This window comes from Salvelinus alpinus, chromosome 28 (genome assembly GCF_045679555.1).
Source record: "Salvelinus alpinus chromosome 28, SLU_Salpinus.1, whole genome shotgun sequence".
In the NCBI taxonomy this organism is placed as follows: Eukaryota; Metazoa; Chordata; class Actinopteri; order Salmoniformes; family Salmonidae; genus Salvelinus; species Salvelinus alpinus.
The window spans coordinates 18,064,672-18,079,364 of record NC_092113.1 but is presented as its reverse complement, the minus strand read 5'-3'; the positions used below and the strand labels follow the sequence as shown (position 1 = coordinate 18,079,364).

At 41.2% G+C, this 14,693-nt stretch overlaps 1 protein-coding gene across 1 annotated transcript in view; it reads right to left on the bottom strand.

Annotated features, from left to right (window-relative positions):
• The window catches only part of pex14 (peroxisomal biogenesis factor 14), a 103,310-nt gene that overhangs the window by 83,489 nt on the left and 5,128 nt on the right, over positions 1-14,693 (bottom strand). The window contains exon 2 of the mRNA XM_071371932.1: positions 8,142-8,186. Coding sequence (XP_071228033.1) covers positions 8,142-8,186 — 45 coding nt within the window. The remainder of the gene's footprint in view (positions 1-8,141; positions 8,187-14,693) is intronic.

Below are 14,693 nucleotides of genomic sequence, written 5' to 3'. Positions count from 1 at the left end.
ATAACTCACTGGGAAGCCAGATAAAAAATATATGAAAAAGAATTCCCTGAAGTGTAAATTACTAAACATTTCTCTTATTTCCACACTTCTGAAAAAAGCCGTGCAACAGTGTAGTACAGGCAAAACGCAGCTTTCAAGATTATGCTTTTTATACACTTGATCAAACCATCAGAAGAAACAGAATTCAGCATCAGCGGAGGGATTTGGAATATGGCCTGCAAAACAGTTCGGGCCTCCCCTACTGACAATGCTTTCAGGCCAGAGAAATGAACGAATGAACGAGAGAGAGAGAGCTTCAATCACCCTCCTGTTCATTAAAATCAGAGGACATCGCCAAAATGAAAAAGATGCTGACAAATCAAAGGGTCTCAGTACCTGAATTACCATAGTCATTTACTTATTAAAGCCAGGATGCTTGCTGTCAATCAAGAGGCATCACATCCCCCATTTGCGGCGGAAAGCCGGCGTAATTGCATCTCATACTAATCAACACAACTTGTGTAATTATGCCTTGAAAGTGACATTGGAGGCTGAGAGCGATGTGAGCAGTCTTGACAGCGTAGACATCTCTGATTCATCTGGAGATTTCAAGTCTCGCTGTGAGAAACGAGCCACTCACAGACCCAAGTTTCCCTACTCTCCGATTCTGCACACAAATGTGACGCAAATGGTAAATCAAGCCGAAATAATTACAAAGTGGAACAGTAGTGAGTGTTAAAACCCAACTCAATGATGATTCTTTCCCAAGCATATTGAGACAAACTAACTACACCCTAATTAAAAATGTTTTAAAATTATATAATGTTAAGCAAACATATGACAGCTCACAAATTTATGAGAGAATTTGGAAATTATAGCTTTGTTACCATGTTGTTTGCATTAGTGTATTTGCTATGATTAACATTTCTACAAATAAATTCTAAAGTACTAATTAAAGTTTATGGAATTCTTCATAATCATAGACTTCAATGTTTGCAAATTGAACTTTCCAAAAAGTGTCATTCTTTTGGGCTGCATCTGCCATTGCACTGTAATTTAGCCAACGGGTCAATGTGAGGTCAAAACTACTACAGCGAACAAGAGGCTCTGAACAGTTTACAATATGAAATCAATACAACCTTACAATCAATCCTTTACATGAACAATGAAATATATGTGCTAATTATTAGCGTAAACATTTTCACAGTTTAGAAAGAAAAACTAAAAGAGGCAGCATTGAAGAAAAAAAAAAAGTGTCCCACTGCATTAGAGGGATACTTCGGGATTTTGGAAATTAAAAATCCACATCCCAAGAGATTAACTCATGGATAACATTTTTATGTCTCTGCATCCAGTATGAAGGAAGTTGGAAGTAGATTCGCGAGCCAACGCTAACTAGCATTAGCGCAATGATTGGAAGTCAACAGGAACAGCTAGCGCTAACGTTAATTAGTAAATTTGTTCAAACTGCACGCAGAGACATAAAAATGCTATCCACAAGTTTATCTGATTCTGGGTAAGTAGATAAAGGGCCTCATTGCCAAAATCCCGAAGTATCCCTTTAAAGGAAGTGAGGGACACAGTTCTGGTGCAGCAGAGCACATAAGGCAGAAACCACAAAACAGTAAACATTTGGCTTGGACTCCTCTCTACTTATCCTTTTCAAAGAGCAGGGAGGAACCATCAGAAAATCACCAACATCAGAAAGACATTTGGCACATGAAAATAAAGAGGAAAGATTTATTAACAGACATTTTTATAAGCGCAAGAATCCTTGTCTGTGTCATCCCTTCATCATGACCTCAATATTTCTCACGTTCAAGAACCCGCTGGAGAAAGAGCATTTTGTGGCCAAAAGGGATGGGGGTGGGGAAGCCTGTCTGATTCACCCACATTCTGGTCTAATGAGTCAAAAAGTGTGACCTGCACTTAAAGGCCCAATGCAGTCAGAAATGTGATTTCCCTGTGTTTTATATATACATTTCCACAATATGAGGTTGGAATAATACTGTAAATTGTGAAAATTATGGTAATGCCTATTTAGTGTAAGAGCTTGTTTTGGTGGGATGGACTTTTGGCCTCCCTGGTGACATCACCAGACAGTATAAGTTAATAGACCAAAAACAAAAAAATAATAATCACACCTCTCTGCTAATAACAGCTAGTTCTCAGGTTACAATTCCTTCCCATTACACAAGTCCAATAAGGCCACTCACTCAGACCACTCTCAGACAGTCCTAGCAAAATTCTTGCATGAGAAATTGGTCTTTGCTAAGAAGCTATTTTTGTTTCTTTTTAACCATTTTAATAAAAAACTCACAGTAAGGTACTTCATTGTTACTCAGAAATGATTTGATATTGAGCTAAAAACTGCTGCATTGGACCTTTAAACAAGAAGTCCAAGCCAGGAGCAGTAAAGTCATTTTGAGAAGCCAGCAGTGTCGGCAGACCTGGAAGATGTGCTCCGAGCATGCACGATAAATCTGACGTGAAATCAGAATCATAAAAGCAATTAGCTGACCCTGCGCCACTCGTCCTTGGACATGACAGTGAGAATTCATACAGAGTCCTCTAAGGAGGCTACCAGGGGGGTGAGGGGGAAGGAAAAAAGTGCAACACAGCAACAATAAAACAGTGGGTCCTTCCTGTATCATTAACCACTGACACAAACACATCGAATAGATGCACAACAAGAGCGACTCAGAGAAATAGAGTCTCAGACAGGTTCACCAAGACCTAAGAAGTACCCTCAACTAAGTGGACAACGTTAACAAGTGTTACAAAATGCACTGGAAAAAATGAGAAGAAATTTGTTTCTCACAACACAAACACCATATGGTGTAATAATATAGCATTATGGTATATTGTGTGCCCCACAAAATACCATAGATTGTGTTCTCCAGTGCTCTGCAAAACAGATTTTTTTCTGTTCAATGTGCATGAAAGCCCCAAAAGAGGACCTCCACTCAATACGAAGGACAGGTCTATAAAGCAAACACTAACATAGCTCGTCAGAACAAATATCAGACGTACAATACATAGAGCATGAGGTGTCAAGCGTTATTCAGATGCTTTTGCACTGATTTTTGATCTTTTAAAGCTCGGAGAGTGTTTGGGTAGAAGCAGCTAGAACCACATACTCAGTCTCTCACACAATCATCAATTCCCAACCCAGTAATCACAGTAAGGCCGAAATACTGGCTGCCACCTAGTGACCGTCTTCTCCAATAATCATGAAATATCTCTGTGGCTCGCGCCCCCACTCTGACCATAATTCTCCTTTACTGCAGACAGCTCCAATAAAGGATTACAATTACAATTAAAGTAATGAGCAAAGAGGAAAAAAGAAAAATCTAAAAGGAAGGTTCCCTAGACAAACTAAATTGCAGCATAGTTTTCTGACAGACTAAGTAACACCCTACTGGACCCATTACTGAATATCATTGCTTATTCTGTCACAATTTGTTCAATATGAAAACACATAGGCCTTTCTAAATCAATTTGACATCAGTGAGAGGTTTCCTGTTTTCAGACTTGTTGTCTTATGTTTTTTTATTCAATTGAGAAGATTTTCCTCCATTACAAAACTAGTACTGTAGCCTAGTAGTTAGCAAAATGTGGCAAGCTAGGTGACTTCAATGTGTCGGCTATTATTCACCCATATTTGATTGGTGTCAGATTTGTTGTCCTCAATTTATAGCTTGCCGCTTTAAAAAGTTGTTAAATGTTTTACACATTTCAACAATTCTTCATTTGCATTTTGTTCAAATGTTGGCTATGGAGGACAAATATAATGTTTTAACTACTTGGGGGGATCACAAGTTAGCCTCCTGGGGACCTCATGACTTCCTGATATCACTATCATGTCACATGGGCCTTACACCCCCCCCCCACAGAATCAAAATGTTGTTTTCAAAACAGGCATTTGAGGAACATACATGGCCTTCAGCACATATTCACATTTTGTTGTGTTACAGCCTGAATTTAAAATGGATTAAATTGAAAAATGTGTTACTGGCCTACACACAATACTCCATAATGTCAAAGTGGAATTATTATTATTTTTATTGTTACAAATTAAAAATTAAAATCTGAATTGTCTTGACTCAATAAGTATTCAACCCCTTTGTTGTGGCAAGCCTAAATAGGTTCAGGAGTAAAAATGTGCTTAACAAGTCACATTAAGTTGAATGGACTCACTCGGTGTGCAATAATAGTGTTTAACAGGATTTTTGAATTACTACCTCAACTCTCTACCTCACACATACAATTATCTGTAAGGTCACTCAGGTTGAGCAGCAAATTTCAACCACAGACTCAACCACAAAGACCAGAGAGATGTTCCAATGCCTCACAAAGGGCACCGATTGGCAGACATTTAATGGCTGTGACAGGACAAAACTGAGGATGGATCAACAACATTGTAATTACTCCACAACACTAACCTTATTGGCAGAGTGAAAAGGAAGCCTGTTTGCAATAAGGTATAGGTAAAACTCTAACATTGGTGGCAAAGAAATTAACTTTATGCCCTGAATACAAAGTGTTATGTTTGGGGCACCACTTCATATTTTCAAGCATGTTGGTGGCTGCATCATGTTATGGGTATGCTTGTCATCAGCAAGGACAAGGGATTTTTGGTTGGGATAAAATAGGAATAGATCTAAGCACAGGCAAACTTCTAGAGGAAAACCTGGTTCAGTCTGCTTTCCATACAGACATTTGCTTTTTTTTACCAATGTTAGAATTTTTCTTCCAATTTGACAGAGTAATTTGTGTAGATTGTTAACAAAAAAATAATCTATTTGAATCCCACTTTGTAACAACAAAATGTGGGGGGAAAGAGGGGTGGGAATACTTTCTGATGGCACTGTATGTCTGCCAGGGCTCATGGGGACAGGGAAGAATAGCAGAAGAAAAGGGGAAAATTAGGCGGAAAGAGGTAGAGATAGACAAGGGGTAGCAGAAGCAGTCTTGACCCATGCCACTGGCAGTACTTCCAACGTAAACGTTGGCATCTCATCAGCCCCCCCCCCACCCAACTCCTGGGCTTTATGCATTTTTATTTTCTCTCTCTCTAGCTAGCTAGCATGATGGTGATAGCAGAGGGGCTACGGAAATTCAGAGACTGCTGAGCCAAAACAGATCACTTCAAAGCGCCTTATTTAACGCTCGCTAAATTTTTCATCACAGTCGCTTAATATCCTGGGGAAGGGGAGCTTTTGAAGTTGTGTGAGACCGGGATGTTCTTCTTACAACTTTCCCCCCCTCCCATTACCTCCTCCCTCTGCTCCTCCAACCCACCACCCCTAAACACACATGCGCACATAGGCCTACTGTACACACACACATAGGCTATACATGCACACACATAGATGCATACCCCACACACACACACCCCCCTCGGTTCCCTGAGAGCCAGCTGTACACAACACTTCCACAGCATCATGTAGAGCCCCAGCCTATGCAGAGACACAGTATGGGAGACACAGCAGCCAGCCAGTGAGATTGAAACAACCTGCTCCTCTTCTCTTTCTTTCCAGAGGTCATGCCCGTTAGCATATCCACATTGAATGGTGCGAGCTGGGGTTGACAAACAAACATGGTTCTATTTGTCTGATGACAACGATTGGAGTTTTTTTCAGAGAACTAGATAGAATTGGGAGGGGGAAGGACAGATTTGATGGGGGGCAACGAGGGTAAAATAAGCAAGATGGCGAGTGGCAAAGCGAGGACAGGGACGGGCGAGTGAAAGAGAGGGACAACCCCAGCCCCCAAGGCAACAGCGGTAGCTGGGAGCGACTGACTAGTACTCCAGTGAACCGGAGGGAGCGCTCAGTCTGTGCCAGCCCGCTGAGAGAAAAACTGCAGGTCCAAACCTGCTCCTTCTCAGCGTCTCACCCTGGCCGAGGCGGTGGTGGCAGTGGCTTCACCCGAGCCACCGAGCCGTTCGGTGAGCCAGGGCCCGCTGATCGGGCGAGGTGAGTCAGAACCTGTTAACATTGACTGGTGTCCCTATAGCCTGACACTCAGACGTGTGCGTGCACACACACACACACACACACACACACACACACACACACACCTAGAAGCCTCCTCCCTCCAACCCCTGCCAGCAGTCCCCTTCCTCTCATCCAGATAAAATGCTTTCAGACACAAATTTCAATTATTCACCTCATCCAAATAATGCCATGTGACAAGAATTATCCCTACTGTAATAATCCACTTAACTGGGAAAGAGCAGCTCATCAAAAAGAGAAAGGAGAAAAAGAGGAGGAGGGGGGGGACATGTCAACCATGTCTTGAACCAGGACCTTCATAACAAGAATATATCCTCTTTTTAAGAATGGGGGGGGGGGGGTAACACACTTGGATAAAGATGAATTAAATTGAAATAAAGCCTAGGAGAAAACTACAACAATCAATGACCCCAGGACAGGATTAAATCAGCCTCGGCAGTAACAAATGAGAAAGGTAAGAGCGAACACTAAGACAATGTGTCACAGATGTATTCAAGAATACATATCGGATCCCTGTTATGAGGAGCACCAGTGCGTTCACATTTGCGTAAGATATTAGGCTACTAGTGCCACTAGGTTACTAGTGTGGTGGGTACGGTACGTGGACCCATAGCAAGCACCCAGAGTGCCCAAACAGTCTCACTGACTTCAGTCATGAGCGTATCTAAAGCAGTTTAGACCTTTCACTCCACTTTTCACTTTTGGCCAATTCCACAGTAACAGAATGAGGTTGAAACTCAGATTGGTTTGTTTAAAATGTATGCCAAACAAAAAAAACTATTATTACAAAGTTAAACAAAAAATTGTTTTACTTTCTGTAATGTTTTCTGTGGAAATCATTAAAAGTAGTCCTTGTGCATTGAGTCGTATGGCTTGTTTAACTTCTTTTGTTTGAAATACATTTTAAAAAAGGGAAAAATCTGTCTCTGCATCATTCTGTTACTGTAGAATGAATCTTACTCGCACATTAAAACCACATTCGGACCACAATGGTAGAAGATCAAAGCTTTGTACAACAATTCAAACATCCAATCGACCCCTGACTTTAAAGAGACGTATCAATGTAGCAGAACAGTTCAAAAAGTCCCTTTTTTATTCCTCAAAGACAAAACACTAGAAGTATCATCTTATTAAGAAGCCTATTAGATAGTCACTGGTTCCAAAGTGACTGTCAGATAATTGGTCCCCTTGAATGATAGCTGGACAACCTTCCATCTTACAAGCCACAACAAAGTTCATGATAAGAATGAACATTCATTGCTTTTTTTAGTTAAGTGGACTGATAACGCAGCTCACATACTGTATCTGTGTGAGAAGGTTTGTCTTAACTTAAACGTATCCTGTAAGTGACACCTTGTGTGGACAGGAGGCTACCTAAACAAGAATGACTACAATAGATATCCTTGGATACAACATTTAAAATACAAGCAATATCCTATGTGGTTGTTTGGTGTTGAAATGATCATTGCCATGTTCAAGGTTTACCTTTTTATTCCATTGTATTTGTTTTAATGGCCAATTCATCATGCCATTAAATTGTTGCACTTACAGTACCTCTAAACATACAACAAAACAAAAACACAACAGTACTTTAACAGCGTACTGAAAGGTTTGAAAGGAGCACAGATTCTGACGCAAAATAAAATTAGGCCTAGCGGACACTTTTGTTAAGAATAAACTAACTAGCAAGGAAAACGCTTTCCATCTGTGGTTTAGGAGGAAAATCATACATGACTAAAGGGAATCAAAAATGGAAAGATACAGGGCGTGGTAGTAGGCAATTCAAATGTAGGCCTACCGCCCCTTTGAAAGAGACTTACAGCTAATAAAAAGATAAGCTATTCAATACCAATCTGTAACACACGTTTACAGAAAATAAGGAGCATTCTTCCAGGAAAGGCTCATTTAATTTCACATTGCTTCATTTAAAGTCAACAAAACAGTGTTGAACTATCTAAACATGTTCTCATGAAAAACAGTATTTTTTGACATACCAAAAAAAAAAAATCCTGTTTAGCCTTAGTTTTGATTGAATAGGGCTTGTGTTCACTCTCTGCTTAGTGAGAATAGGACTAGAAATAAGCTGGTAAACAGTGGAGGGTTTCACTTGGTTAGTTGTGCAGAACAGTGTTGTCGTCTTACCAGTGCTTCTCTGGGGGCAACGTCATCTCTGGACGGAGCACGAGGCTGAAAACATGAACAGATGCTTGGATTAGAGCTCCACCTACTGGCAATGTGGAGTGTGCGGGTTGGATTTGTCTAATATTTCAGCAAATGATACTCAGAAGTACACTGCCACAGGGGGCATTCATGTAGCCTGAATAGGCCATCTCTGTACAGTCGGCACATGCTTGAAAATCCGAGATGCCAAAGGTTAGATGAACATGCGAATTACAGCAGCCTGAACAAAATATCTATATAGTATAGATCACAAATTGTATAGAAAAGCAGGTTAAGGACCATTTATAAAAAGGTATAGGCTAGGCCTTTAGATCTTTAGTATATTAGTCAGATAATAAGAAATAGCTTAGGCCTAGCCTTATTTAGAACACCATTTGAAGACTAAATATCTTAGTACAAAATAGAGGCCTAATTTATCAAAAGGGTTTCCAAAAACAACATTAGGCATGGGCCAACTATCAATAGCCTAATTAGAACAACTTTGTATTAAGAGGATATTGACATAGTACGATGGTAACATTCACAAAATGGAGAACAAAACATCCTTAACATTGTCAGGTCATTTTATTTAGTGTATAATAATACAAAGGTAATATGTAAGATATGTCCGTTTGGAGAGTCCCAAGCCCAGAGGCCCAGGTCTGCCTGAAGGGTATGATAGGGTTGAAGAAGACATTTAAGATAAGGTCTGAATAATTTACATTTCGGAAATCAAATTATGTTATCTTGTCTGTCTCAGTTCCGCATGTAGGCCTGACACTGTTGGTTCGGTCTTCACAGCAATGGATGACAAAGCAAATGCTGCACAAATTCCTGGGTTGCTGATGTAAAGTAAGCACATTATTGGGGGACTAAAACATTTAGGCTATTCTAGTTGAATCAGTTGAAAAAAAATCTTCAGACAGTTCCATTCACTTGTCACATTTCAGCCATAAACCTGATAAACTCTTGTAATGCAGCACCAGCTATATTGTATTTGTAGTTCCTGAAGCATAGGCTTAGTCTCCATTTTGACATTCTGTAGGATACCGTTACATGACACGACTACGGCTCGAACCCAGGTCCACTCCAGGCAGGCTACAATACAGTGTATTCGGAAAGTATTCAAACCCCTTGACTTTTTCCCACATGTTACATCCTATTCTAAAATAGATTAGACCCCCCCTCATCAATCTACACATAACTCATAATAACCAAGCAAAAACAGGTTTATAGAAATATTTGCAAATTTATTACAAATAAACTGATAAACTGAAATATCACATTTACATAAGTATTCAGAACCTTTTTTCAGTACTTTGTTGAAGCAACTTTGGCAGCGATTACAGCCTCAAGTCTGCCACTCCTACGTTGTCTTGGCTGTGTGCTTAGGGTCGTTGTCCTGTTGGAAGGTGAACCTTTGCCCTAGTCTAAGGTTCTGAGTGCTCTGGAGAAAAAGGTTTTCATCAAGGATCTCTCTGTACTTTGCTCCATTCCTCTTTTCCTCGATCCGGACTAGTCTCCCAGCCCCCATCGCTGAAAAACATCCCCACAGCATGATGCTGCCACCACCATGCTTCACCGTAGGGATGGTGCCAGGTTTCCTCCAGATGTGACGCTTGGCATTCAGGCCAAAGAGCTTAATCTTGGTTTCATCACACCAGAGAATCTCGTTTCTCATGGTCGGAGTCCTTTAGGTACCTTTTGTAAAACTCCAACGGGCTGTCATGTGACATTTACTGAGGAGTGGCGTCTGTCTGGCCACTCTACCATAAAGGCATGATTGGTGGAGTGCTGCAGAGATGGTTGTCCTTCTGGAAGATTCTCCCATCTCCACAGAGGAACTCAAGAGCTCTGTCAAATTGACCATCGGGTTCTTCATAACCTCCCTGACCAAGGCCCTTGTCCCCCGATTGCTCAATTTGGCCAGACAGCCAGCTCTAGGAAGAGCCTTGGTGGTTACAACCTTCTTTTTAAGAATGGAGGCCACTGTGTTCTTGGGGAACTTCAATGCTGCAGAAACGTGTTGGTACCCTTCCCCAGATTGGTGCCTCGACACAATCCTGTCTCGGATCTCTACAGACAATTGCTTCGACCTCATGGCTTGGTTTTTGCTCTGATAGGCACTGTCAACTGTGGGACCTTATATAGACAGGTGTGTGCCTTTCCAAATCATGTCCGATCAATAGAATTTACCACAGGTGGACTACAAATCAAGTTGTAGGAACATCTAAAGGATGATCAATGGATACAGGAGGTACCGGAGCTCAATTTCGAGTCCCATAGCAAAGGTTCTGAACACTTATGTAAATAAGGTATCTTTGACTTTTAATACATTTGCAAAAATTTCTAAAAAACTGTTTTCGCTTTGTCATTATGTGGTATTGTGTGTAGATTGCTGAGGAATTTATTTCATTTAATCCATTTTAGAATAAGGCCGTAAATTAACAAAATGTGGAAAAAGTATATACAAAAGTAGGTGGACACCCCTTCAAATTATTGGATTCGGCTATTTCAGCCACAACCATTGCTGACAAGTGTATAAAATTGAGCACACAGCCATGTAATCTCCGTAGACAAACATTGGCAGTAGAATGGCATTACTGAAGAGCTCAATGACTTTCAACCGTCATAGGATGCCACCTTTCCAACAAGTCAGTTCATCAAATTTCTGCCCTTCTAGAGCTGCCCCGGTCAACTGTAAGTGCTGTTATTGTGAAGTGGAAAAATCTAGGAGAAAGGCCACACAAACTCACAGAACGGGACCACCGAGTGCTGAAGTAAAAATCGTCTGTCCTCGATTGCAACACTCACTACCGAGTTCCAATCTGCCTCTGGAAGCAACTTCAGTACACAAACTGTTCTTCGGGAGCTTCATTAAATGGTTTTCCATGGCCGAGCAACCGCACACAAGCCTAAGATCACCATGTGCAATGCCAAGCGTCGGCTGGAGTGGTGTAAAGCACGCCGCCATTGGACTCTGGAGCAGTGGAAACGCGTTCTCTGGAGTAATGATTCCCGCTTCACCATCTGGCAGTCCAACGGACGAATCTGGGTTTGGCGGATGCCAGGAGAACGCAACCTGCCTGAATGCATAGTGCCAACTAGGGTTGCAAATTTTGGGGAATATTCAGAGGTGGAAACTTTCCATGGGAATTAACAGAAATATATGGAAAATAATATTAATACCATTTAAATGTAGATGTTTTTTGCATTGGATATACTTGCCATATCATATGGAGACAGAAACATAAACATTTTACCTTACCAGTAGAAACTATTGCAAATGATTAAATCCTTCCAATAGAAATAAAAAAAACTATTTAGTTATGAATTGAACTTTAATTAAATGAGTTGACTCTTCACATGGGATGATTTCACTGAACAACAAAAAGGGAATATTAAATGATCCCCAATGATCCATCGCATCTCCCAAAAATGTTTTCAACATACATCTGTAAAATGAAACTAAAGCTTTGGTTGTCTTCCTCTCAGGCTTCCATGTCTTCTCCCTGGACCTCCACAATGTCCACCTCTTGAACATCAGACTCTGAGGCCTCATCTTCACTGTCACTTTCCAACCTTGTTGAGTATGGCTCGTTGTCAGGCTCAAAAAGCCTCAAATTTGTCTGGATGGCCACCAATTATTTAACCCTTGTATTGGTCAGCCTGTTGCGTGCTTTGGTGTGTGTGTTCCCAAACAAGGATCAGTTGCGCTCTGAGGCGGCTGATGTTGGTGGGATTTGGAGGATGATGGAGGCAACAGGGGAAAGAGCCTCAGATCCACAAAGTCCCTTCCACCAGGTGGCTGATGAGATATGTTGGCACGACTGCCATATTGCCTCTCCATCCCAAAGCCCTTGCTTGGAAGTGTACTTCGCCAGACTGTCAAGAACCTTGCCCTCATCCAGGCTAAGGTGGTGAGACACGGTAGTGATGACACCATATGCCTTGTTGATCTCTGCACCAGACAGGATGCTTTTGTCAGCATACTTGGGGTTCAACATGTACGCTGCGGCGTGTATGGCCTTCAAGCAGAAGTCTTCACGCTTTTTGCAACAGAGAGGTGGGCAGAGCAGTACGGATTTCTTCTTTTACATCTGCAAACAGAGTCTGAACATCAGACAGGATGGCATTGTCTCCCTCAATCCTTGCAATGGCTACTGCTATAGGTTTCAGGAGTTTTAGGCTGCTTACCACTCTCTCCCAAAACACATCATCCAGGAGGATCCATTTCTTGGAGACTCCTTCCCCTCCAGGAGACTGTCAAACATGATGACAACACCACCTCGTCGGGTGTTGCTGGGAAGCTTCAATGTGGTGCTCTTATTCTTCTCACTTTGCTTGGTGAGGTAGATTGCTGCTATAACTTGATAACCCTTCACATACCTAGCCATTTCCTTGGCTCTCTTGTAGAGTGTATCCAATGTTTTCAGTGCCATGATGTCCTTGAGGAGCAGATCCAATGCATGAGCAGCACAGCCAATGGGTGTGCTGTGAGGGTAGGACTCCTCCACTTTAGACCAAGCAGCCTTCATGTTCGCATCATTGTCTGTCACCAGTGCAAATACCTTCTGTGGTCCAAGGTCATTGATGACTGCCTTCAGCTCATCTGCAATGTAGAGACCGGTGTGTCTGTTGTCCCTTGTGTCTGTGCTCTTGCAGAATACTGGTTGAGGAGTGGAGATGATGTAGTTATTTATTCCTTGCCCACGAACATTCGACCACCCATCAGAGATGATTGCAATACAGTCTGCTTTCTCTATGATTTGCATGACCTTCACTTGAACTCTGTTGAACTCTGCATGCAGAAAATGAGTAGATAAAGCATGTCTGGTTGGAGGGGTGTATCCTGGGCAAAGAACATTCAGAAATCTCTTCCAATACACATTGCCTGTGAGCATCAGAGGTGAACCAGTTGCATACACAGCTCGAGCAAGACAGTCATCAGCATTTCTCTGACTACGTTCCTCCATTGAGTCAAAAAACCTTCTGATTCCAGGAGGACTATGAGCTGTTGCTATCGATAAGCTGTCTGATTCATAATTTTCACCTCGAATAGAAGTAGAGGGACTTTTGTCAGAGGTTGCTAGTTGTGAGCGTTGAGGGAACTTCATGCACTTGGCCAGATGATTCTGCATCTTTGTTGCATTCTTCACATATGATTTGGCACAGTATTTGCAAATGTACACAGCTTTTCCTTCTACATTAGCTGGAATGAAAAGTCTCCTCACATCAGACTGTGGCACTTTCCTGTAAAGATTAGAACAAAAGTTAGTAACAAAACAAATACAATTCCATGTACAGACAAATAGTTAAGCAGTTAGATTAAACAAGATAAATGTTTTAAAATGAAACATGTATGGAAACAGGTGAATTAACACTCCTCAGTTAGCAGGCTCAAGCAAGCTAAAACCCACATGATGGCAAAAACTAACTAGCAGAAATTGTTAACAAGTTATAAATGATTTAAACATTTTGCTGTAGGCTACTATCTACTAGTTAACAAAAAATCATGTATGTCATAAAATATACTCACCCCACACAGTATTGTAATCAAAACTTACCAGAAAGCATGTAGTCCTTAGCTCAGACAGTGCAGCAGTATCTGATTAGTGTGCAAGATCTTGAGAATCAGCTGTACATGTGACGAAAAAAAACACTGTGCATGCAGAGGGTTGCAATTCCATTGAATTGGGGATAGTTTATGCCACAAGACCTAGAATTGCCTTATGTGTATCCAACAAAAAAGGTTCCCTGTTAAGCTAACTTTTTTGATGAATTTAAGCAAAATTCCAGGACTTAACTTCCCATGGAAAATTTCCAGAAAAACCCTAGTGCTAACTGTCAAGTTTGCTGAAGGAGGAATAATGGTCTGGGCCTGTTTTCATGGGCTAGGCCCCTAAGTTCCATTGAAGGCAAATCTAAACGCTACAGCATACAATGACATTCTAGAAGATTCTACGCTTCCAACTTTGTGGCATCAGTTTGGGAAAGCCCTTTCCTTTTTCAGCATGACAATGCCCCTGTGCAAAAAGCGAAGTCGATACAGAAATGGTTTATCGAAATCGGTGTGGAATAACTTGACTGTTAGCATTAGCAGCGAACAATTAGCGCCTCACAAGATTTAGGGCAACTTGCTAAGAAAAGACAAACTTGCTGATGTAAGAAACAAACTAATAGTGTTATTCTAGAATGCTAGTGGATTTAAATTAAGAAGCAAAGTTAACAACATTGTTGCATTTGCTGCATTGGCCATGCAGAATGAACGCAAGTGTCTCGTGGTTGAGTAACATCAAATACGCTCCTTGAGTGACAGGGTAGGTCTGGTCTGTGGCTAGGTCTGTGTGGAAAGTGAAACGGAGAGAAAGAGCAGAGAGAGATTAAGTAAACTATGAAAACTGAAACATGGCTTATCACATTTAACAAACCAAACATTCAAATACCGCTATAGAAGGTAAAGTAAATATCATAAAACACGGTATACCGCCCAGCCCTACTGCACAGAGATGTTTTCTAATAATGGTATTGAAA